Source organism: Blennius ocellaris, assembly GCF_963422515.1.
Source record: "Blennius ocellaris genome assembly, chromosome: 14".
NCBI classification, from domain to species: domain Eukaryota; kingdom Metazoa; phylum Chordata; class Actinopteri; order Blenniiformes; family Blenniidae; genus Blennius; species Blennius ocellaris.
The window spans coordinates 8,934,506-8,959,288 of NC_137663.1; the positions used below are offsets into that span (position 1 = coordinate 8,934,506).

Below are 24,783 nucleotides of genomic sequence, written 5' to 3' on the forward strand. Positions count from 1 at the left end.
CTGCTGATTCATGAAGAAAACAAACAACAAACATAACATCCATCATGTGCGCAGGGGTTTCCTCCAGATACCCCAGTTTCCTGCCACAGTCCCTTTGGCTGTTACTGCTGGGTCAGTTATTTAAACAGTTGTTTAAATAAATAAATCTCCCCCAACCCCCGATTGGTCAAATCTTGAAGAAATATTGAACAGGAGGCGCCATGATTGGTTCAATGTCGGAGCAAAGGGATCAAGACTTTGGTGTGAGTGCACACTAAGCATTCACAATCACAATGATAGGACACCAAACATGCATATGATTAAAATTTTGGTGTGTGCGTGCGAGAAAGTCCGTCTGATTTTTCACGCTCCACCTGTTACAAAATCTTCGAATTTTGCCTGCTATTTTACTATTGGTCAAAGCGAGCGTCAATCACATTCACCCGAGCTGTGATTGGTTAAGGGGCGGGGCGACCTCTGAATGAATACAGGAAGTGGTCAGCGTGAGACTGCAGTTTGACGTTCGCCGGAGCCGCTCACAAAATCAAGGTAACGGGATTGTTGAGTTCAGTTTTACCTCTACTCTTTCAAGACTGTGTAATTGTAAAGGGACAGCAGTGCAGTCGAGATTCTCGGAAGAGATTTCCCGCCTACACGTTTTGCTTCCAGAAGTTGCAGCGGTCTCAGCAGCTGTTGTAGCCACGGTTGTAGCATGCACGCTAAAGGAGCTAACGGTGCTCTTGTTAGCTGGAGCCACTAAATAAAACAAGTCCTCCGTGAACTTTAACGTCTCCGTTGACTCTCTGTCGTCCTGCTGTGAGAGCAGATCTGATTTAACAGGTGCACGAAGCACGTTCCACCTCGCAGCTGAGTTGTGGAAAGACAAAGTGAAACCAAACCAGTATCGTGCTTAACTCGTATCAACTGACTGGACCTGAATCTGAGCCACAGTCTTACTGTTCAAATGTTCCACCTCTGAGTCACTGACATCTGAACTGCTTTTGTTGTTTTATTACCCTGAAATAACCTTTTAAATGATCGCTCTTTTTCTGAGTGCTTCTCAGTGCTTTAAGGAAATCCCTAAAAATAATAAATGGCCTGATTACTCTTAGCACTTTAAAGTGGACATTTTCCATTTTTCCCTTTATAATCTCTGATTTCAAAGAATATTCCTCCTCCCCCTATTCTGCTTTTGTTTAAAATGCCTTTTCACCTGGTCATCATGGTCAGTAACTAATTGTATGTATATGTGTAGCAGCTCCTTTTGAAAATGAGCTTGTCTTAATGAGAGAACCAAATAAACTACGGTTTAATTGTCCATTTACAGCAAATCTCATCAAGGTTAACCCAAACCGTCTTGGTGCCATCCATCCGGCTATTTATTCTGATTGGTTAAGTAATGTAACTGTCTGTGTAAGGGGATAATTTCTGTATTAATCCATGGTGGTTGATAAGACATTGTAAGAGTAGTGTTATAAAAAGTGAATCATTAAGTTAAAACCGCTTTGGCCATCTTGACTGAAGGGTTCAAAAGGCAAAACAATGATTGATCGTTTGCTAAGTAACATAGGAAGCTAAGGAGTAACGACTTGATAAATGTATATCAGGCAGTCATTTTTGTCATCTTACGAACTATTAACAAAAAAGCCTGTAATCGTGTGTTTGGAAAGAACTCTGACTCTATTTATCTTTGCCGAAGCAGGCAGGTGTGTAAATACTTTCCAGAGCCCACGGTTTAACAGACTACACCAATGTTCGTTCTGACTTGCGGTTTCATTTTTCTGTTTTTGATACTTTGTGGGGGGGGGGGTTTTTGGGTTTTTTTTAAATCAGTTTCATCTCATTTAACTTTCCTCCCCCTCTTCTGCTTTGCCCTTCTTCCTCTTAGCCCAGTACCTCATTTCCCGTCTTCAATCCCAGACCCAAGATGGTGGACTCCCAGTACTACCTCCCAAATGACATTGGCATCTCTGCTCTCGACTGTGGCGAGGCCTTTCGGTTGCTTTCACCTCAGGAGAAGCTGTACGCCCACTATCTGTCACGCGCCGCTTGGTATGTAACACAACCTGGTTTGTCGCCAAGTAGAATAAGCCCCATTGTAATCGGCAGAAATGCTGCATCTAATGTTGACGAATAAATAGTTCATCGAACTCTCCTAGGTATGGCGGTCTGGCAGTGCTGCTACAGACGTCCCCTGAGTCTGCAAACATCTTTGTGATGCTGCAGAAGATCTTCAGGAAGCAGACGCCTGCACAGCTGGAACAGGTTGCGACGGAAGCTGGACTGAGCTCTGAGGAGTACCAGGTGCACACCTTACCTTTTTTTTTTCTTTTTCTTTAAGTCTTCCTTTTTGCTATTTGGATGCATGTCTTTATGCCTTATTTTGTCCTCTGTGTGATTATTTAGGCCTTCTTGGTGTATGCAGCCGGTCTTTATGCAAACATGGGGAACTACAAGTCGTTTGGAGACACAAAGTTTATCCCAAATCTACCCAAGGTAGGAGAGCCTGTGATGTTACGCAACGCTGGTGCAGTGTATCACACTACAGTTGAATAATAGCAGCTACAAATTGTAACATTATTCTCTTAATAACTCTGTAGTTTAGACCGAATAAGGGCTCAAACTATCTGCCGCAGCGATGCACTGACATTTCCGTACCTGTGGTGTTTTCGTCCAGGATAAGCTGCAAGCTCTGGTGAAGGCCAGCCAGGCGTTTCAGGATCAGCCTGCTGAGATGGAGGCTCTGTGGGACAGCTGCTCGTGTCTTCTCTACTCGCTGGAGGACAAACAGAAGCAGCTTGGACTCGGTGACAAGGTGCAATCTTGCTTCATTTGACGCAGATTTTGGGCCATCTTTGACCAAACGTGCCGTCTTTTTCATGAAATAGTCACTGATTGTTAGAGGCTGTTTTGCAGCAGAGACTTGGAAGTTTTGTAACGTCTGCGAGAGCTTTGGGAAAGTAAACCTTCAGGAGACTGTGACCGCTGTCAGAGGATGCATGGCGAATAAAGTATTTCTCCTTTTGTTTTCGTCAGGGAATTACGACCTATTTCTCTGGAAACTGCTGTCTGGAGGACGCTGAGCTGGCTCAGAAGTTTCTTGACTCAAAAGTAAGCAGTCCCGACTTGAAATAAGTATTTTTCCATCATTTGAAGTTTCTCTTGTCGTGTATATTCAGTATTCTGACCTCTTCCTTGTTACAATAAAATATATATATAATTACAAATGGATTTTTCACCTCTGTTCTTCCGTTTGAATTTCAATGTTATGTTTTTTTTAAGAGTGTTTCAGCTTTTTCCTCCTCATATTGTCCTTGTAGAAACTGTCTGCTTATAACACCCGCCTGTTTAAGAAGGATAATGGAGAGAAAGCCTGCTACGAGGTGCGCTTGGCTTCGGCTGTGCAGAAAGGTCAGGGCTGTTATATTGTGAGCACTGTTGCTTTTCACCCACAATACTTGATTATCGCTGACGAGTAGAGGTGGAGTGTCTCTGTTATTAATGACTTTGGCGATTAAGTCGGGGGGGTAAAATGTGCATTGGCGCCCCACAGACTGTGCGGTGGACGGGGAATGCGAGTCTTGCTGCGGCAGCTTCCACTTCGAAGACAAAGAGTTCACGGTGAAGAGAGGAGACTACGGTCCTCTCATGGAGAAAGTTTCCCATTACCTTCAGGAAGCGCAGGTGAGACGGAAGACTGCAGCGCAAAAATGTTAGATTATCATTCAACAGGTTTCACACTTTTCACTTCACATTATTACAGTTTTCAAAATATCGTTTGGGTTTCTATGTGATTCGTGTAGATTTTTAAGTCCCATGAAGTGAGACATCGAAGCCTTCTTTCTTTTCAGTGGATTGTATTGGTGACTCACCTTTGTGATAACCAGAAATTAATTGCTTCCTTGATTGGTTTAAAAATCCTGATTTTAAACGTGTTTACCAAAGAAACAATAAGGCACAAATGTGAGGGACAAAAAGCCACCAGAGATGCAGCAGATGAATTTTATTTTCACTTCTACTTCACTGGATTCATTCTTGATAGGAGTTCTTCTTTCTGATCTTTGACAGGCGTACGCTGCCAATGAGAACCAGCGGAAGATGCTGGAAGAGTACAGACGCAGCTTCACCTTGGGCTCCATCGACGCCCACAAAGAGGGCTCCCGGTACTGGATCAAAGACAAGGGTCCCATTGTGGAGAGGTAAGACCTGCGGCACAGCGTCGGAATCATCTCATCAATATAGTCACTGTCCACATCACCACATCGGTTCCAAACATATTGGTGGAAGAATTGTCATTTAAACCAGATGCTTGTAATTACTATATCAAATGGCTTTAAGGTTAATAAAATATGTGGATAAAAAATCTCATTAAGATTATGAGGTTTTCTGTCACTGGTTCACAATGAAGGTCACTGTTTTTCCTGACATTTGGAAAAGTGACTTTAAAATGTGGTTATGCGCATCACTCAGACCGGGAGTCGTTTCTATTGCATCATAAAAGTGATGAATTCCCATTTTAGTTGTCGGCAACCGCTAATTCTCAGTCATCCACTTCCTCGTAAGGGATATTCTGACCTTTGCACTGACTGTTCTCTGTTATTAACCCCTGTCTCTCTGCTCATTCCTCCTTCACTTCCTCCTCTTGCTCGCCTTCTTTTAGCTATATAGGCTTCATTGAGAGCTACAGAGACCCATTTGGCTCCAGGGGAGAGTTTGAAGGTTCGTAGAAACATTTGAAGACATTAATAAACTACTTTCACATAAGACTTCACATGTAAAACGACTCCCAACTAAAGTGAAAACTGTATTTTTATTTTTTAGCCTCTTCTTTTTTCTTTGTTCTTTTTTAATCATTTTGTTGTCTGGCTTTATGGTTTGCTCCTGTCTGTCCAGGTTTTGTTGCGGTCGTGAACAAGGCGATGAGCGAGCGCTTCGCCAAGCTGGTGAGCTCGGCAGAAGTGCTGCTGCCCGAGCTGCCTTGGCCCCGAGAGTTTGAGAAAGACACATTCCTGAAGCCAGACTTCACCTCGCTGGACGTCCTCACCTTCGCTGGCAGTGGCATACCGGCCGGCATCAACATCCCCAACTGTACGTACACCCAGGTGTTGGTCTGATGATGTGCAGAGCTTCCTGAATGCATATCAGTTGGAATGGCATGTTCAGGGTTTAGAGCCACTGCAGAAGACCACTGTGATTTCCAACTTGCGACTTGCCAGTTGTGACTGAGGGCTAAGGCTGCGTCTCAATTCTACCCCTTAGCCCTTAATCTTACCCCTACCCCTTTGAAATGTGCGTTCACGAGAGTCTGAGGGGTGTCCCATTTCACTACTGTGCAGAGGCGGAGGGGTGAGGGGAAGGGCTATTCACCCCTCGAAACGAAGCGTTTCCAGATGCACACTTTAAACCGAGGGGTAGGAGGACATGGCGCCGAAGGACTCGCATTTCACATGTATACGCTTCTAAAGTTATATAAACCTGTTGTGTTTTATGCTAGTAAGAACGGTAGTAGCACTGCCATATGTAGCTTCTGTGTGTATTTGTTTCATAGAGACCGTGTTTATAACATTTTATTATTACACTGTATAGTTCCAAAGTCTTCTAATATGGGTGTTTTGAAACCAGGGGCCCCCGAGCAAACAAGGAAGCTCATCCGCTTTCGCATGGTGAATGAGGAAATATTTCTGAAGTCCAAATACAGCGCAAAAACTGAAGTAATCCATGTCTCCGTCTATTTCTTCGCCTTGATGGTGGAAAGGTGGAAAACGAAACAAAGCAGCCAAGCTACTGCAACGCGTTGAATTTTGGACGGCATGACGATGCTCCTGCTGGAAAATCAACAAACATCCGTGGCTCAGCTCTGCTGATATAACGGCGCCGTATTATGACGTCAAAACTGTGAGACAGAGCGAGAGGGACGGGGCTGAGCAGAGGGAGAGGGGTACCTTTGCCCTCGTTTTGGAGGTGAAGGCGGAGGCGGAGGGCTAAGGGGTAGGCAGAGGGGTACAAAATAGAATTGGGATTGGGCATAAGAGTATTTGATATTATGAATTTTCATCGCAACAGGAGAGCAAAACCTGTTTACTGCTATTTTGAGTGGACCCTTACGCAAGTGAAAACGGAAAACTATGCATTTTCACAAGTACCACCCTTGTGCAACTCAGAGTTTCCCTTTGGAGTAGAGACACTGTAACTTCTCACCTGATGCAGTTTATGTTCTACATGTTGTGTTTCTTGCTTGCAATAGATGTTTGGGGGTTCTTGTTTTTTTCAGATGATGACATCAGACAGTCGGAGGGCTTTAAAAATGTCTCGCTGGGTAACGTTCTCGCTGTCGCCTACGCCACGCAAAAAGAAAAGCTCACTTTCCTGAAGGAGGACGACAAGGTACTGAATCTTGTCCTGTCACACACCAGCTGTCTTCCAGTCCCTTGATCTGACACGCTGTCTCCTTCTGTGCGTTTATTCTTTTCTCCTCAGGATTTGTTCATCAAGTGGAAGGGCCCGTCATTCGAGGTGCAGGTCGGACTTCACGAGCTGCTCGGCCACGGAAGCGGCAAACTGTTTGTGCAGGTGACAGCTGCTGAGCCCTCTGGCTGCTTTTATTGTAATGATGGTAAAACGTATTGTTTTAACGGTGTGTGGTCATTCAGTTTGATTTTTCTGAGTTGTCAAAATGAATTTTGATTTCTACTCATAGGATGACTCGGGCAAGTTCAACTTTGACCAGACGAAAGTGATCAACCCAGAGACCAAAGAGCCGGTGAGTTTTGTTTACCTCCGTCCTGCTTATTTCATTCACTATGTACAAAGTCGCTGAAGGTCTGTTTCTATCTTAAGGTGTCCACTTGGTATCGGGGCAGCGAGACTTGGGACAGTAAATTCTCCACCATCGCGTCCTCGTACGAGGAATGTCGAGCCGAATGTGTCGGACTTTATCTGTGTCTCAAGAAGGAAGTGCTCAGGTCTGTCACGTTGATTCTTATCGATTGGCATCACAATACACTGCGCTGCAGTTGTTTATGGGCCTCCAAAATATATGTCAACTGTTGCACTAAGACCTCAAAAAGATTTCGAAAGCAGTTGTTGAGCTTTTTCCAAGCCACGATTGTATCGATAATATTTAAAAACCTCTGCCGTTGTAATGTAGTTGGTATTAAGTCTTTTTAAGAGAGAGATGCCTGATTGGCTGTTGATGATCAGTGTGTTGACGTGTTTTGGGTTTTTTTATTCTCAGTATCTTTGGCCACGAGGCTCCGGAGGCTGAGGATGTGGTGTACATCAACTGGCTCAGCATGGTCCGAGCCGGACTGCTGGGCTTGGAGTTTTACACACCTGAGAGCAAGAGCTGGAGACAGGTAGATCCATTTTCTCCAGGATTTGTTTCCTCAGCATCTCATTAATGGGGAAACCTCAGGAATCCGTAGTGTCCTGCGCTTATTGTTCATAAGAGCAGCCGACATGCATTTTGAGTAAAGTTTCTCTTCCAAGCTGCAGACATGATGTACCTGTGTGTGTGTGTGCCGGGTTTCCTCCAGGCTCACATGCAGGCTCGTTTCGTGATCCTGCGGGTTCTGCTGGAGGCCGGAGAGGGGCTGGTGGGCCTGGAGGAGGTGACCGGACAGGACGGCAAGCCAGACGCTCGGATCACACTGGACCGCAGCAAGATCCACACCGTGGGAAAGAACGCCATCCACAGGTTCCTTTGTAAACTGCAGGTATATCCACACTGAACCAGCGCATTGGAAAATGCATCACTGGTCTATTAACATTAAGATAACTGCAACGTTAAGATAACTGCAAATGTTAAAAGCCACTAAATAGCAAACGAGTCTCCAATAATTGATAGGTAAGTTAAGCCATTTATATGGAAAACAGTGGAGACGTGGTTGGTTTCATAGTGAAACCAATCAATTACTGTTAAGGTCCTGTAATTAAACCACAAAAGAAAATGTACATTGAGTTAACTTGGGAAATTCTGACCTTATTTTTTTTAATATATTTGAGGTTTTAATGTCTGAAGATTTTCTGTCCTAGAAGTCTCTGCAAGCCTGCTGATGTCACTGTAGCAACTCCTCTTCAAGTCCTTCATGGCTTTGTGGGTTAATCAAAGATATTTATGTGAAAAGTGATCGGTTTTATCCAAAGTTCAAAGAAAATGATTCAACACTAGCTAATTACACAATACCGACCTGAACAGAATCTCGATTCACTGATTAGAACAGTTGCAGAATAATCATGTTAACCTAACCTGTAAGATGATGGGAACATGTGATATCCATTCATTCTCAGTCATCTGCAGGTGAAATTCATGACCCCCCCCCCCCCCGTCATCGAGCCTCCCTATAGCGTGTCATTATGACTCCACAGGTGCTGAAGTCCACGGCGGATGTAGAAGGAGGCCGAGCTCTCTACGAGGGCTACTCCGCCGTCGGTGACAGCGGCGCTCACAATTTCCTGCGCCTGCGGGAGACGGTGCTGCTGAGGAAGGAAGCCCGCAAGATGTTTGTTCAGGCCAACACCAGAGTCAGCGGTAAGGAGCACGAGATGTTCTCCAGCTTGAGGGACAGAGTTTGACTGCACATATCCTCTCCGTTACTGCATTTATTGCAAATTGTCTTGACTTTTACCAGCACAGACCGGCGTGAGAGAGTGTGTGTGTAAAGTCGTCCTAATACTCATTATTGTACGTGTGTTTTCCAGGTGACTCCGTAGAGCTGGTGGAATACGAGGGCAGCGCGGCCGGCTTGATCCGCTCCTTCACCGACCGTTTCCTGGACGACGCGGAGCAGCTGGAGGCAGACCTCTTGGCGCTGAACAAAAGCGATGCCCCCTGCTGGTGTTGATGAATAATCTACACTCCAATAATCAAACTCCATTGTCAGATTTTTTTTTTTTTTGTCTTTAAGACTTTGTGTATGTAAACTGATTTCAAATAAACAAATGATTTGCGACACCTTCTGAAGTGATTACATTTAAGTTTTATACATCAAAGCCATAACTCTTTCACGTGGAGGTTGTGGAGTTTCAGGTCAAGGATTACTGGATCAAATGCAATTACAAATAAATGGATTTTTACTACAACAGTCATTCTTGAGCCTTTTTTTTTTTATTGAGCAGTACCAAAAACTTCCCTTTGAGTGGAGACATTACTGCCAGGTTTAGTATGGTGGGGAATTTCTTTTATTGCCATTTCAGGAAAACCTAAAACTCCAAAGGAAATGTGCTTAATCTACACAATTAAAACGTTAAACATTCTGTTGGTCATTATTTGTGACTGGGTTTGTTTGCTGGAGGCTCTTATTGTGCCTGACGGAGGAAGGAGGGGCCGCTTCTCCAGAGCTGGAGCCCTCGCAGTCTAAAGACGCAGCACCCATCTGCAAAGCCAAACCATCTTCCTGATCCTCACGTCTTCTTTCCCGCACGGCTTTTATCTCTCCTTCTTGACCCTCGTTTTCGTCCACACCTGCTTCCTCCTCGGCTCTCTTTTGTCCCGGCCTTGTAGGAGCGGCGTACGTACAGTCATCCTGCTCTGTCAGCTGAGTCAAGGCTTCAGCGGTGAAGGGGGAGATGGGCGGCATGGGAGAAGTCGGGGGGGACTGTTGAGGGGAACATAAGGGTGAGAGGTTGGGCGAGTCGTACGGAGAGAGAGAAAAAGGAGCCCTGTGAGGCAGAGATGGAGATTGGTACGGCGACAGGGAGGGAGACGCACTGGGGGAGTTGTGAGGAGAGCGGCAGGGAGTCATTTTGGGAAGGAGTGGTGGCGGCATGGGAGCAGCGGCCGGAGACATGTATGGAGAGAGTGAGAGAGGGAGGGAGGCATTCACTGCCGGAGGGGGCGTCAGGTAGTCACAGTCACGGGGGAAAAGCTCCAATCCTGTTGGAAGTTGATCTGTCGCCTCTTCTCCTCGGCACTCGGCTCGACTCCGGCCCGGCCCGGTCTGCGCCTGGACCGGCTCCGGCCTCGCCGGCGGCTGGACTTCCTCACAGAGCTCGGCTTCGTCTTGCCTTTCTTTCTGGGCCTTACATGTCCTTTTCCTCTTCGGTATCAGAGGGGGAGGAGGAGGGGCAGCGAGCGGGGGCGACAGCAGACTTGACGTCTCGGTGGAAATCCGAATCTTGAGGCTGCGTTTCAACATGCGCTGTCGGGACAAGGCGCTCTGGGACTGCAGGAACAGCGGGTTGATGAAACAGAGGGCGCCCAGCCCGGCGCCACAGTCCAGCTCCTGGGGGCTGCGCGTCGTGATCGGACAGAACTCCTGGAACAAAGTATTACCGGGACCAGGTTGTCTGGTGGTGGTGGTGGTGGATGACTCCGGTTCGGGCGCAACGCCGGCGAGCTGGTTGTCCAAGTCGAGCTGCGCGGCGGCGTTAGACGCAAGTGCAGCAACCGGCTGAGGTGCAGGAGAGGCTGAAGGCACAGCGTCTGACTTCTTCTCCTCCTCCTCGCCTGTCAGAGATTTCGGAGCTTCACGTGGACCCCGGACATTCAGATGGGAATTCCAGAATTCTATAAAATGACAAAGGAAATGAAGTTTTTTGAAGCGTCAACAATTTTATTCAGATTCTGTGAAGAGACTCAGTCAGCAAAGGTGTTATTTTTGGGGGGCTTTTTGTCGAAAAAGGCAACCGCAGTTGCTTTAGGTTTCGAAAGAAGTGAAGAAGACATGGATGAAAGAGGGGAAGAATGCATACAAGTGATTTGTGATCCCAGTAAGTGTTGAAATATCTTCAAAACCTAAAGCAAGTGCGATTAATTACTGAGGCAAAAATAAATAAATAAATCAAGCATTTCATAAAATGTGCAGAAAAATACTCCAGAATGCTGCTGAAAAATAGAGGTATTAATGGTTGTATTTAGTAGTAATAGTTTATTCCGTCAACCAAATACACAATGCAAATACAAAATTTAAAAGAAAAAAAACAGGAAGAAACTATTTCTCCCACCTTATTCTATCAACATCATTACTCGTAATTTGTGACCGAAGAGTTTAGGCTGAAATTATTATAATTAGACTGTACACCCTGCTTTAATGAACACAATGCAAAGATGAATACAGATGAAACTGCGGCTGTTAGAAACACACTGTAGAGCAAACCGCAGACATTCTGTTGATATAAGCTTGATGGAAACCCTCCTGTCTCTTCCTCCAACCACCAGACAGACTCCACCCTGCTGAAATAAACCCTCTTCACACTCAAGACAGTCCTTCACGACACCGGCGCTATAGGGTTGGGTTCCTCTGTTGCAGAAGCTTAACAGATGTCTTCTCAGATTGTATTTCTCACAGACCGAGTCGCACTTTTACAACATATACAATACACCTACGCGTATTACACAAACGCATACATTGCCACCATTTAAATAACAGCTTCTGTTTCACGGGAGCGACTTTACTCAGCTTAGTTTTAACCTGCAGTTCTTAGACGTATTATTATTTCATAACTTGGTTGATTGAGTAAAAGAGGAAAAACGCACGCGGTTACACGTTTCCCCCCTGTGTTTGTTAAACCAGAGGGTGGGAGGTCGTTATGAAGGTATAATTAAATTATTCATTTAATGAAAGGGGGGTCACAAAACTCTGCTGTCGGGGAAACAAGAGATTCACCAACCTATTCCCATGTGCGAGATGGACTCCAGCTCTTTGTGCGACGTTGCTCTTGCAATGGCTTCAGGGAGCTCCAGAGGAAACGGCAACACATCCCTGACACACAGTACATATCCATAACGCTCACATCAGTCATTGCAGATAATGAAGGATGGACGGAAGGAAATGGAAATAGATCAGCTTGGAAAGTGGAATAGATTACTTTACCTGCTGACGCAGTAAAAGGCAATCAGTCTTGGGAGATCTGGGAAGCTGATGGCCGAAGTCTCGAGGCACAAAGCTGGGGAAGGAATTCCAAAAGGGACGATTATGTAGGGTTCAGAGTGAAGAGGCATTTTACTTCTTCAGAGGGATTAATGGGAATAATCAGAAGAGTAACTGTTAGAGAAATGTTGTTTTGTCTCATAAAGAATGACGTGTAATTTGCGCTCCGTGTTCAAGGATGAGCGGTGTCAGCACTTTTAGAGCCTCTGCGCTACTTTTGGCGTCCTTCACTTGCAGACCCAAAACAATTCAGCCTTCAAGAAGGAGCTGTGCGACTTCATTGTCAGACAAATTCCTGGACAATCATGTAAAAGTTGAACTGTGACTTTGTCTCTTCTTGCAAGAATAATGTAATAAAATTGTCCTAAACTTTTTCAAATCTCTCTCCGTCTGGTTCCTGTGTATTCTGCCTTCCTGAGGTTTTCCTTACTAGGAAAATTCTCCGGACGGTGACCTTAAACACAACCTTATTTTTTTACAGAGTTTCCCAAGGGGAAAAGTATTTAAGTTGCATTTTCCTTCATCTTCAAGGTGGGTGTAATTAGGTATAAACCCTACTTGATCCATGGATTTATTTTAAATCCACCCTAAATGACTGTTAACGTGAAAATGATGCAGAATTAACTTTACTTTAAAGTGTAAGGGAGACTTAAAATTAGGTAATTTCCTTACCAGGACAGCCATCAATATTTTAAAAAGACACGCATTTTGATCACTGAATTCAATTTCTAGAATTAAGCTCAAGTTTACATGCTGCAATAACCCATGAAATATATTTATTAAAACTAAAACAACACAGTGTGAGAAACTGAGAACACTTTAACTACAGCTCAATATTGGCTTCTATGTCAAACTGCTGTGGTAATGTGTGCGTATGCCGATACAACTATAGCAAGAAAGTCCAATATTATTGAAATACCAAACTGCAGAATGTCATCTGATGATATTTCAAATCTTCTATGTCAGTGAATAACACCCATATGTGCCATTTATACATGATAACACACTGAACTGACTAAAATCAAACCTTTTCTTGCTTAAAAATTCTCAAAATAGAACACTCGTCTCACTGCTATAAGATTGGCTAAATGCTCCTGAGTACCACTGTCCTACTGTTTGTTTTTGGTAATAGAAAATCCTGACCAGGAAAAAAAGAAAAAGCAAAAGTAATGAAATATGGTCACTTGCCAGGTTTAGACAAATTCATCTCTTACTTTTACTGGATTGTTCCTCCTTGATGCCAAACTGCCGGACGAAGGAAGGCACGCTGTCGTCCGCCAATCGGACACACAGCACATTTCTCTGGGAAGTACGAGACTTGCGGATGATGAACGTCTGCAGGACAAACACGACTGATTACGAAGAGAAAAGGCCAGTGTGTGAACAGAGAAGATATGTGCAGCCTGATTTAAAAAAAAAAAACGTATGGTGTGTATAGTGTGTCAGACCCCGGGGGGCTCCCTCCGCAGTATGTGCAGTGCTGTGGCGGGGTTGATGGACAGCTGAAGCCAGACGGGAACAGTGAGCAGGAGACGGTCCAGGACACTGATGCTCCTGAGGGAGCCCCGTCCCCTCTGGTGAGCCAGAGCCTTCTGCTGGGACGGCTGGGTGGGCTCGGGGAAGTCATAGAGAGGCTCCTCTTGTTGTGCCATCTAAAAACCCACAACAAAAACAAATGTGGTGGTTAATGATTGCACTTCACATGCAGTCCCATAATGCCACGGGTGGTTATTTAGAGGGCCATGTTACTGGCTCCAGTGCACACACACACACACACACACACCTGCCCTAGTAAACCTGACTCGATTGAGACAGCAAGTCCAGACATGGTAAAGTGCAGCAGCTCAGACACGGCTTCAATGAAATGGTAAACTTTAGTGAACAGATCTTTTAATTATAAACACGTTTACGCAATAGACAATCGCCACAATTAAAGTTAAAAAAAAAAAAGGCGAATGACACTTAAACCTTTATACCTCTATCCAATTGTTATCGGAACACATAGAATAGTTTACAGGTCATTATCTGTCTGGATCTGTACAGAGCATTCCGACTAAAAGCTGCACATTTCCTCCTGGAACCGTCTTCCAGATCCACAGCCGCACCACTTTTTTCTATCGAAATACTCTCTTTTTGACATTTACCAGTTCCGCGTTTCACTGCCTGTTCACCTCCGATGCCTCTCTATTCTTCATCCCCTCCGGCTGCGCGTTGTGAAGGCATGCTCCTTGTTCTTTCCACCAACTCTACCTCGATAAAACACTTTAACTTCCCCGAGCCGCGGCCTGTCATGACGTGCGCCTCTCGCTCCGCGGCCCCGCCTCCCCGCCCACCTTACCGCACCTGGAGGCCTCGCGTCATCACGTCGTGCGTCTGACGTCACACCGACCTGCCCTTCGTTCAAATTAACTGGGTGCCGGAAAACACATTTAACCTTGAAAAATGAAGCAGACGCAGCTTCTAAAGTTTCTTCAGGGAGCCACTACAGAGGGGCCAAATACCCCTGGACCAATGTTGGTTTGATTTTGATAACCATAAGGAGATTAAATATTTAATTCTAGTTCGTGTTAAGGAGGACGTGATTATCATAAGCCTGTACTCATCTTTAATTTATATCACTTTATCCAACTTGGAGCCCATCAGAGCTAACTACGGGCACAAGTAGGTTACATCATGGGTAAGAGGCCAGTCCATCGCAGGACAAACACAGTGAGAAGGACATTTACACTGAACAAAAATATAAATGCAAAACTTTTGCGATTGCTCCTATTATTCAAGAGCTGAACTAAGACATCCAAGACTTGTTTTATGTACACAAAAGGCATATTTCTCTTAAATGTTGTTCATACATGCTCCTTGGCACATAATCCATCCACCTGCATGGCATATCAGAGTATTGAACAGGTGGACAATGACAGTGCCCATTGTAAGCTGGAATTAGATCCAGTGCATTGCAACCCTGAATTGTATAAAGCAATACATACAAGATTACAACTCAAATTACCTGCTTTATTTAGCTGGTAATATTTGAAACAAATGTACTCCAGTAAGAAATGGATCACACTTTAGCTCATTTCAACTTTCTAGCTTCTAAACAGGTGTAATTGCACAACTGGGTTATAACTGATGTAAAAAGTGCTGTCATAACAGAGATGAAGCGCCGATTGCACACCAATCTGCTTATGTCATAATTATGACATGTGGCTCCAGCCCAACAAACAGTTCCCAAAACTAATAAATTATTGGTTGTATGTGACAAGATGATGTCCATTTGAAACAGGTATTAATCAAAATGACTCCAAATGAACTGGTTGTTTAAAAAAATACTTGCGATAGAATTGTGTTTCACAACTTGCCTCTATGGTATCAAAGAGAATGTTACAGTTTTTGACTTATGATGACAAGCTTTGTGAGTTTGTAAAAATTATCAAACATAAATGTTGCGTGTTGCACATTGTGGATGGTGTTATTGTGACATGGTCCTCAAAGATAAATAGATAAATGCATTCACCTCAGCCATGGGTAGAGGGGGGAAGATGTGTGCCGTTTTTTATTTGATGGAGAGACACAGCAGAATAGATGATAACCAAAACAACAGTGGTGCAACTGCTTTTTGTATTCAAAGCAGCCTTTTTTTCTCACCTGCCTGCTACTTTGACACTGTACTATTAAATTGGAAATGTTAACTCAGCAAATAGCAACTCAGTGAGGAATTCAAACAATGCTCCTCATCCTCAGGAACATTTCATTGTGAGAACCCAGTCCTGCGGTGAAACTGCGCCCGTGCCTGTCTCAAAGCGGAGCCGGAAGTGACGTAACAAATACAACGGCTCCAGGACCGCGTTGGGTAAGACATCTGTCCACTCTGTCGGCCTATATAAAGATTTTCACGGTCTTCGGAGAACTTTACAATACAAAATGATCATTCAGCGCACGTCACATTTTTATCCGAGCGGCAGACAAGATTCACTTTGGCCCTAACTTTCGCGACCACTCTGATGGAAACGTCTGCGTTAGCTTTCGCTGCTAACTCGGCTAACGCTAGCCGAAGCTACACGGCTAATGTTCAACAAGATGGCCCGAAGCGGCAGAAGCTTACAGCGAGCTGGAGGGCGCATCTCAAACCTCAGCATATGGAGAGTTCAGTTTTATTAAATTGTAATAACGAAGCGTTTTTCACGCATTCAAAAAATATTACAGACAGACTCCTAACTTCGGTCAATCGATTTTCCACCGCGATCGTTAACGGTTTCGTGTTAGCCGAGCTAATAACGCCGGCTAGTGTGTGTGTGCATTTCCTAACCATCGCTGTTTTAGCAATTTAACCCCCCCGATTATCCATTAAAACATGTCTATATTTCCAGGAAGTGAAGAATCGATTTCAGAGTCTTCCCATTAGCCGGCGTCGTGATGAGAAGACGAACTAACCGCGGCCTGCATGTTGTGTGCATTATTCCGCAGATGCCTGGTTGTTACAGAGATGAGTGGTGAGAACGTGAAGCTGTTCGTGGGGAATCTTCCTTTAGATGCGACACACGACGAGATCACGAAGCTGTTCTCTCCGTATGGAGAGATCAACACCTGCTCCCTGCTCAGGCAGTATGCCTTCGTTACCCTAAAAGGAGAGGGGGCGGCAGACAGGTATGCAACTCTTATGACAGTTTCGATCAAATAGTTCCAAACACATTATATATATCGATTATATAAATATATTCGAAGGTGGTGCTGCAACAAACGACCAGTCAGTCCAAATCAATACACATTTGCTATTATTCAGATAGCAGCTTTAAATCAAAATACACAGAGATGAATTATTTTTCCCCCAAAATATATATTTTTTTTAATCTGTTTTCTTGCAGACACAAATTTAAATGTACCATAAAAATCCCTCATTTTAATCAACCAGAAGACCCTTACGCTAAAGGCAAGGCAAATTTATTTATTTAGCATTATTCAGACATAATTTAATTCAGTGTTTTACAAGGAAATAAAGGGAAAGCATTATTAATTAAGAAAGGCATAAATATCACAAAAAGTAAAAGGGTAATGAATTAGATTAAAGTCTATTGTTTAATGGAAAGTCTGAGCAAATTACTGTTTTAAGTCCTGATTTAAAATAAGTCAGCGTGTCAGCAGTGTTCAGGAAATTGGTTCAATAAATGAGGAGCATAGGAACCAAAAAATTCACCTAATTTATTCTGACTAATTTATTCACTTAGTTCCAACATGATGGCTTGCTAAATATTGCCACTATTTTCTTTGTTGACGAATCATATCTTTAATTCATAGATGGGGGGTGTTTGTATGCAAAATGTGAGTACTGTCTTTATGCATAACCAACTTGACACCCAGAGGATTGTTGTATTGTAATTGAATGTAAAATTGTAGCTGCAGCGTCTTAAAAAAAGTTTACGGTACTTCACGTCTGGACTACACTATTTTTAAGAGGGTTATTGTGGGGTAATGAGTTGGGGCCTTGTGATTGTTAGGGCTGCACTGCTGTAAAGTCGGCACCTTTCACCCCAGCGAGGCACTTCATTCCCAGCTTTACTGCCGGCGACACATGGACTCAATGAAAACAGTTTCTTGTAACATTTGCAAAGTGGATAGAGTGTGTCACAGATGTGCATCACAAGCATTTGAAGAGGAGACACATTGGGAGTTTATTATACATTCCCACAAAGCTTTTTAGTGTTTAGACTAGTAATGTTCCTGACGTGCCATTAATTAGTTTAGCAAATATATAGTCTAAAGAAGACCAAGAGAACATCTGCATATTTTAAGAAAGAAAGACATTTTATTTTCAGATTGTATTAAGGCTGTTAAAATGAATTTCAGGAGTTTGACATTGAGCAAATGAAAACTGATCAAGTCCCGACATTACTATTATAGTCTTTAAAAATTAAATAATGTGTTGAATGGGTGGCTCCAGCTCACTGTTTAAACCCATGTTACACATGGAATTACAAGATACTATAATATGCAGGCTCCAACTGAAATAACACTGCGCAAAAGGCAACCAAGAGGACACACCTACTACTACTATAAGCTGGCTGGGTGATGATTGAGCGCATTTTATTTCCTGAGCATCACGCGGCTCACCTGCAACCTGATGGAATGACTTAATGGAAAATGTTTATTGTTGCAGCAGCAAGTGGACAGTAATAAAAAAGGATAGCAAAAGAATGCAAACAATAATAATGAATATTAAAAGCAATAATGCTAACGATGATATAAAAACAAGACAATAACCATGACAATACTTTACATTCTTGTATTACTACACAAGACTAGATGGATGAATAATGTTTAATACACAGAGAGAGAACAGTGATGGCCATTAAAAAGTGCAGTGTGTCTAATGGTCCTGGGTGCGGGTTGTGTGAGGTGGTGTTGGTGTTTTGTGTCGGTCGATCTCATTTCAAACTGTAGAACACAAAATGTACCAGACAGTTAATACCTGAATAATACCCATATAATTGGTGATACATAGTAGAAGACTATCATAATACTGATCATAGGTTCAGATTATAGGAAAAATCTGAAAGCACTTGGCAGTTTAAAAAAAATTGTTTTTTTCTTGCGTTGTGTTGGTCTCTCAGGGCCATTCGGCATCTCGATGGCAAAGAGTACAGAGGCAGACCCCTGGTGGTGGAGGAGTCGCGCGCTCGCCCCCCCAACTCCACTAAAGTGTTTGTGGGGAACCTGAGCGCCACGTGTTCAGCAGATGACCTGCACGGGCTGTTCTCGACCTTCGGAAGGGTTTTAGACTGTGATAAAGTAAAAGGTAACGGCCGCGGTAGAGATACGATGGTTGTGTCATTAGCGCTCAGCCCACGCTCATCGTTCTTCTCCCCCTGTGCGCTCCACAGCCAGATTGTGTTCCAACGTTGGCTACGCATTCGTGCACATGGAGCGGAAGGAGGAGGCCATGGCGGCGATCGACGCGCTCAACGGGACCATGTATAAAGGCCGTCAGCTGGCGGTGGAGCTGTCCAAAGCTCAGCCACTGGTCAACCAGCTCCTGTCTTCAGGAAACGCAGGTGGTGTGAAGCGACACGAGGAGACGTGTACAATATCCACCCTTCTCGTGTTCACCGACTCATGGCTTCTGTTGACATGTTGCCTGTAGGCGGCAGAGAGGGTCTTCTCCCCCGACCTCCCCCATCACTAGAGCATCACCAGAGCCAGGCGGCTGTGCTCGCGGCGGCCGCAGCCGCTGCTGCCGGACTTCCTATTCAAGTGAGTTGTTCCTTCAGCCCCTATTTAGCAGCGTGAGGTAAACTGCACACCTTTCCTCCCGAGTTCTAAAAAAAATGCTCCTATTCCTTTGCAGGTTCAACAAAGTGTCCATAACTCCTTCTACAATACCACATCCTTTGACCCCACCTACGCGGCCCTAAAGGGCATTACAAGTGCTAAAGGTGCAGACGGTGTCATATATGGGGCTCTTGCCAGTCAAGTGTACGGCACCGTCGCCGACCAGGTATACCAAGAAATCGCCAATCACAATCCAGGGCCTGCGGTGCCAGCCGAGGAAATCGATCCGCAGACGACCCCGGATCCAACGACGCTTTTTGAAGCGGCAAGAGCCAAGTTCTTTCAAGAGGGCCAGAAGGTGTGTCCACACACAAGTGGCTTGCTTCACTCGGTGTCGGTGACATGTTTATATTTACATGCGTGTCTGAAACATAAAGGTCCTGGCGGAGCAGCAGGCGGGAAGAAAGGCGGCAACCACAGAAACGGAGCGGGACCGCAGCCCCATAAGAGGAAATCGAGCCCCCCTCCTCCCCGACCCGGTTCCAGGTTCCTTCGCTCAGATCCGAACCAAACGGCGAGCCCTTCTGCCAACGCCGCCAGGAGTGTCTGAAGACTCCCCGCCGCCACCAGCCACCACCACCACCACCACCACATCTGAAGGCTCAGATCCTGTTACAAGGTGCTGCGACACATGATGCAGTTGCTCCTCTGTGTTGGTTTTTTTTGTTTGTTTTTACAGCTCATACTAGTACAGCCTTTTTCGATGGTCGTTTACTGAACTATACTTTTGTGAAATGTGCTTGTTTCAAGAATTAGCTTCCCTTTCAGGGAATTCTGGTGACGTATTATGGGGTGAGAAGGAGCTGAAGCATTCTGCTAACAGCCATATCATGGAAATAGCTGATTCACTGGCATTAGCAAAAGCAGCTATTTCAAAGAACTAAAATAAGATGTGATTTTTTTTATTAATATATCTCAATCTGCTTTTCTCCCGATACAATCCAGGTCCTACGCAGAGTACTATCAACAAATGCATCAATACCAACAGTATCAGCAGTACCAGCAACAGTACCAATACCTCCAGTACGCCTACACCAATCCTCCGCCGCCCCCTCCGGCTCCACCAGCCACCACACAGACGGACGCCTCCAGCACGACCCCTGCACCCCCAGGGACATACTCGGCGCCCCCGACCTATGCCTCGGGCGCCTACCCACCCCCGGGCACGTACGACACGTCGGGCAGCTACGACGCCTCGACCGGGAGCTACGGCGCTTCAGCCGGGAGCTACGACGCCTCGACGGGGAGCTACGACGCCTCCGCCGGCTATGACACATCCGCAGCCTACGGGGCGTCGGGAGCATATGATTCATCTGGAGCTTACGCGGCAGCGGGAAGCTACTCCACATCCACACCGTATGAGCAGACACCCGCACACGGGCAACCCATGCCCCAGCGCCATGATTACCCTTACCACACGCCAGAACCCCCTTACCGATAGGTCCACCCCCCCACACACTCCTTACACACTGCAGGTGTGTGTGTGTGTGTGTGTGTGCGTGTGCGTGTGCGTGTATGCGTGTGTGTGTGTGTGTCTGTGTAAGTGTGTGTGCATGTGTATTTACATAAGGGACAGTTCAAAATCTGAGAAGGAGCAAGGTTGTAATTTAAATTTGCTTTGAATTTGAAGCCCCGCCCCTTTCTCCACACCGGCTAACGTCATCTCCATTGAGTTTGTCTATCATTGGGTGTCGAGTCGAGGGGGAAATCTTGAGTTCGCAAAGTCTTTGGACAAAAGGGCCAGAGAAGTTTGTCAAATGTTTGTAGTTTGTGTTTAGATGTTAGAGAGGCGCAGCTGGTTTCTGGTCGAACGTCGAAGCAGCTTCTCAGTTGCCGGGGAGAAAGTTAAGACTTTAAAGTCAGAGTTGAATCTCTTCACACACGGTTCTGTTTGAGGCCGAGTCGAGGGCTTTTCTATACTCCACACAAAGAAGAGAGATTTTTTCTTTTTCTTTCAAAAATTTTTTTTCTGTTCTGCCGCAGTCGAGCACACGTTACAGCAGCACATCGTTAACTGCACCACCACACGTCGTAGGTAAGCCGCAGCATGACGCACAGGCCTGAGACCATGGCAAATAAACTGTTAGCTTGATCTCCAGGTGAATTGGCCTCCTCCAAAAACAAGACGGTGTTTTCTCTTTTTTTTTTGGAAGTTGTATTTCTTGACAGCCACAGTTAATGAAGACCAAATTGCATGTTTTAGACCACATGTTGCTTTAATGACCATTTAGCTGGCAGCTGGTTGTGTCATGGTTTATCTCACGCGTTTTATTAAAAAAAATTTTGCAGTTTATGTAATGAACACTGGATGCTTTGAAGCAGAAACGGCAGCTTCACATTACAACGATGAAGGTTGGATTTATTGCTGCACTGTTGTATTAGTCTTCTTTTTTCTTTTTCTTTTTTTTTTTTTTTTAGCTTGGAGCATCAATAAAGTTTTAACTGTATTCAAGGTCACCGTCGTTTGTGGCTGAAAAAACGTCTTTTGTGGAGTATATAACAGACCTTGGCTTGAATTCAGTCGCCGTGGCCATTTTGTAAGAGTCGGCCCGTCGCTGCCGACATTTAACTGATGTGCGTTTGACAGCGAGGGAAAGCAACACTGAAGTAAAAGTAGTTTTGAGAAATGTCGGCGAGGCTTGTGCTTCTACTGACGAGTCACCACGAACGGCGTGCCGGTGAACCGACCAGCTCTAGTTACAGTAATGGTCCAGGCTGATTTGACCCGGGGCTTCAAGGTCAACGGTCGAGAGGGGAGACGGTGCGACGTCTTCATTTATGTCTGCGGCGACTCATCGGTCACACCGATCTGTTGGATTTTCTCCACCGAGCGACTTGCGTTTGTCCTGAAGTCAAAACCTGAGACGACTTCGGGGTTTGAGGTGTGACTTTTGGAGTGGAGCCGCCACTTGTTTAGCGTCACATTTCTCTTGATTTATCGACAGATGTTCCCAGGGTGTATTGAAGCACGCTTGTAGTCTGAACGTTTATGAGGGAGAGGGTTCTTTTTCTTTTCTTTTTTTCTTTTTGTGTACATTTGATAACAGGAAAAACTGAGCGTGTGTTTTCAGACTGAAGTATATGATTGTTTCCAGTAGCTCCTAATTCACCTTGCTTGTTTTCCTGTGTATCTACCTGAATGCATCGTAATAGAACAAACATCTCAGGAGTTTAGTATCTTTACACCGTTTCTGGTCGGAGGTTTGTTTGTTGGTTTTTCTTTTTTGTTTTGTTTTGTTTTTAAACCTCTCAAAATGAAAACAATTTTGACATAAACGGTTTCCTTTCTTCAGTTTTGTGTTAAATTGTCGTCTTAATTTGAGGCGATCCCGTTGAACTCGGTCTGAAAGAAGCTGTGTGTTTGGTCAGTTTTGGATGTGTGTGTGTGTGTGTGTGTGTGTGTGTGTGTGTGTGTGTGTGTGTGTGTGTGTGTGTGTGTGTGTGTGTGTGTGTGTGTGTGTGTGTGTGTGTGTGTGTGTGTGTGTGTGTGTGTGTGTGTGTGTGTGTGTTTGAGAGCCAGGAAGAGCGTTTGAGAGTGAAGCTTGGCCGTTTGACTTCCTCTACCTTCAGCGCTTTGGCCACATTTCTGATCCGTTCCGAACATGTTTGATCAGGAGCTTTTCAGTCTCGTCAGCGGTTCTATGTAAACGCCTTTAAACGCTTTGGATTATTTTACACATAATATTCCTACACTAAAAAAACAAAAAACAAACCTACAATTTGGTACTTTTTGTAAATATTTAAAATTGAAAAAGCGATGCCAACCAACATTTCAGTCAGAGTTGTGACTGATCGATTGATTGTATTTCTTACTCGCAATTTGGCGGCCAGAGGCATCGGGTTCTGAAAAGAAAGGGAGCGCGTGAACTAAACCTGCAGGTCATTCCGTGGTGTTTTGCTGCGGGGATGATGAATCTTGCGGTCTGAGCGGCGGCGAAGGACCAGTGAGCGCAGAACGCGGTGGCGTGTGGCAGATTGGAGGCGACAGCCTCGGTGCTGCAGGTGATTGGAAAAAGTTTTTTTAGTTTTTTTTTTCCCGTGGTTCTGGAAAGGCCGCTCATTTTCCCGGGCAGCGTTTAGAAAAGCCGACGGACCTTCCTTCCTTTCCTTCTTTCGCTCTCACCACAAACATCATTTTGTTGCATGGCTAGAATTGTTTGTCACGCCCCGATACGTTCTCCAACTCCACACTTACAGGCAGATTCACATTAACTAAAGTCCATTGCATTTTACTCATGGGAATCAAGACCACAAGTGCAAATGAATCTAATGCGCAACTAATCTAAATCTCTATCTCCTGCCATATAGTACTCTGATGCGAGTGTACCACATCCTTCTTTTGCTGACTCGGCACCTCAACTTGATTGTCCTGTGTTAGGTTTAAGTGACACATAGCCTCTCCACATTATTCCACCTTCTCCATGTGAACTGTTAGTTGCATGCCTTGTTGTTGCTGCTGCTCCAGCCACCTTCTTCCTCTTGCTGATTATTGCAGCTAGAGTGGGAGGGAGCCAAACTGAGCCCTTGCCCTGGACGTACGCCACACGCAGCTGTAGCGTGGAATGGGGAAAACAGCAGCGTTAGGCCTGAAAACTGCTGTGGACGATGGGGTGTCCCCCCACTAAGGTAAACACTCAGACCACACACTCCTGCCCCCCCCCGAAACACACGCACACAAACGACACGCATCCACTGCACAGATCCCGCCCACGTCCATACTTCTGCTTCCTTTAGGGGTATTGGTTTGTCAGGATTCTACATTTTTGGAGATTCTTTTTCTTTTCTTTTTTTTTTTTTTAATTTAACAGGTGATTTATTAGAAGAAGAAAAAAAAGCCCTTCTTTATAGTTTTCAGTTCTTATGCCCCAGACATACTCTGCTCATACATTCCTGCTCACAACGTGGCCACACACACACACACACACACACACGCACACAACCTTTCGAGGACGTCTGCACCACCACCAGTGTAAGTCCGCACGCTTTCCGCAGCAGGGAGTCGGTCATGAATGCGTCTCGCCGCTGAGGAGCGCCAGGCAAAACGACCACAGCTGGATTCGGGACACTTGAGGGAGGCCGAGTTGCTTTAGTTTTTGTAAATTGTGCCCTGCGGCCACTTCGGGATTAAGTGCCTTGCTTAAGAGCACACTGGTAGGCCCTCCATTTGCAGAGTTGAATAACCTGGCTCAGGATCGGTTGCTGGTTCAACGCTCGACTCCCTTTTCTCCCCCCCCCTCCAAAAAAAAAAGATTTTTGAGACCACGTTCAACTTGTATGAATGACAATAAACACAAATATTATCATGTTGTTTTAAATTACATTTTGTCCTATGTTCTTTGAAATGTTTAATTATCAATAAATAAATTTCAAAAAGACTTCTGTTGTGTTCTCTCTGTGTGTCTGTATGTTTGTCTGTGTGTGTGTGTGTGTGTCTGTGTGTGTGTGTGTCACCAAAAAAAACTTGCAGAGCTCAGCATCAGATGACGTTTTATTCCATTTTTCTTTCAAAAACATCAATCTATGCTTTTAAAATTAAAAACCAGTAATTTGATAACAATTCCGACCTGATGATAATTCAGTTTAATATACAAAAAAAGAAGAAATCGAAGACATG

At 44.8% G+C, this 24,783-nt stretch overlaps 3 protein-coding genes across 4 annotated transcripts; 2 read left to right on the plus strand and 1 right to left on the minus strand.

Moving 5' to 3' along the window:
* Positions 1-476: 476 nt before the first annotated feature.
* Positions 477-9,032, plus strand: dpp3 (dipeptidyl-peptidase 3). Its single transcript, XM_080509539.1, has 19 exons — positions 477-528; positions 1,868-2,031; positions 2,139-2,283; positions 2,386-2,475; positions 2,657-2,794; positions 3,016-3,090; positions 3,300-3,390; positions 3,533-3,663; positions 4,048-4,178; positions 4,640-4,698; positions 4,873-5,067; positions 6,251-6,363; positions 6,457-6,549; positions 6,677-6,739; positions 6,817-6,941; positions 7,214-7,334; positions 7,515-7,694; positions 8,347-8,509; positions 8,680-9,032. Exons 2-19 carry the CDS (start codon positions 1,907-1,909, stop codon positions 8,820-8,822), a joined length of 2,181 nt encoding a protein of 726 aa, XP_080365665.1. The 5' UTR covers positions 477-528; positions 1,868-1,906; the 3' UTR covers positions 8,823-9,032.
* A 192-nt stretch (positions 9,033-9,224) lies between these two features.
* LOC308139204 (uncharacterized protein) lies at positions 9,225-14,110 on the minus strand (the record flags this gene model as incomplete). The annotated part of the gene is made up of 6 exons (XM_080508550.1): positions 14,021-14,110; positions 13,298-13,501; positions 13,064-13,184; positions 11,793-11,865; positions 11,590-11,681; positions 9,225-10,486 (listed from the first exon to the last, which is right to left on the minus strand). Exons 1-6 carry the CDS (start codon positions 14,042-14,044, stop codon positions 9,225-9,227), a joined length of 1,776 nt encoding a protein of 591 aa, XP_080364676.1. The 5' UTR covers positions 14,045-14,110.
* A 1,580-nt stretch (positions 14,111-15,690) lies between these two features.
* On the plus strand, positions 15,691-24,490 carry rbm14a (RNA binding motif protein 14a). 2 transcript variants are annotated; one of them, XM_080509171.1, is made up of 9 exons: positions 15,691-15,696; positions 16,311-16,490; positions 18,452-18,636; positions 18,722-18,892; positions 18,982-19,091; positions 19,186-19,467; positions 19,547-19,788; positions 20,115-20,525; positions 23,665-24,490. In XM_080509171.1, the coding sequence occupies exons 2-9, from the start codon at positions 16,330-16,332 to the stop codon at positions 23,666-23,668; spliced, it is 1,566 nt and encodes a 521-aa protein (XP_080365297.1). In that variant the 5' UTR covers positions 15,691-15,696; positions 16,311-16,329; the 3' UTR covers positions 23,669-24,490. The 2 variants fall into 2 exon arrangements, with proteins under 2 accessions (XP_080365297.1, XP_080365296.1); XM_080509170.1 differs by having other exon boundaries at positions 20,115-24,490.
* The last annotated feature ends 293 nt before the right edge of the window (positions 24,491-24,783 follow it).

Excerpts from the sequence above, each read along its gene's own strand:
- dpp3 (XM_080509539.1), top strand. The coding sequence starts at position 1,907 with ATGGTGGACTCCCAGTACTACCTCCCAAATGACATTGGCATCTCTGCT. Across the intron at positions 2,032-2,138 it reads TATCTGTCACGCGCCGCTTG|GTATGGCGGTCTGGCAGTGC; the intron begins GTATGTAACACA and ends GAACTCTCCTAG. Across the intron at positions 8,510-8,679 it reads GGCCAACACCAGAGTCAGCG|GTGACTCCGTAGAGCTGGTG; the intron begins GTAAGGAGCACG and ends TGTGTTTTCCAG.
- rbm14a (XM_080509170.1), top strand. The coding sequence starts at position 16,330 with ATGAGTGGTGAGAACGTGAAGCTGTTCGTGGGGAATCTTCCTTTAGAT. Across the intron at positions 18,637-18,721 it reads AGACTGTGATAAAGTAAAAG|CCAGATTGTGTTCCAACGTT; the intron begins GTAACGGCCGCG and ends TGCGCTCCACAG. Across the intron at positions 19,468-19,546 it reads TCTTTCAAGAGGGCCAGAAG|GTCCTGGCGGAGCAGCAGGC; the intron begins GTGTGTCCACAC and ends TGAAACATAAAG.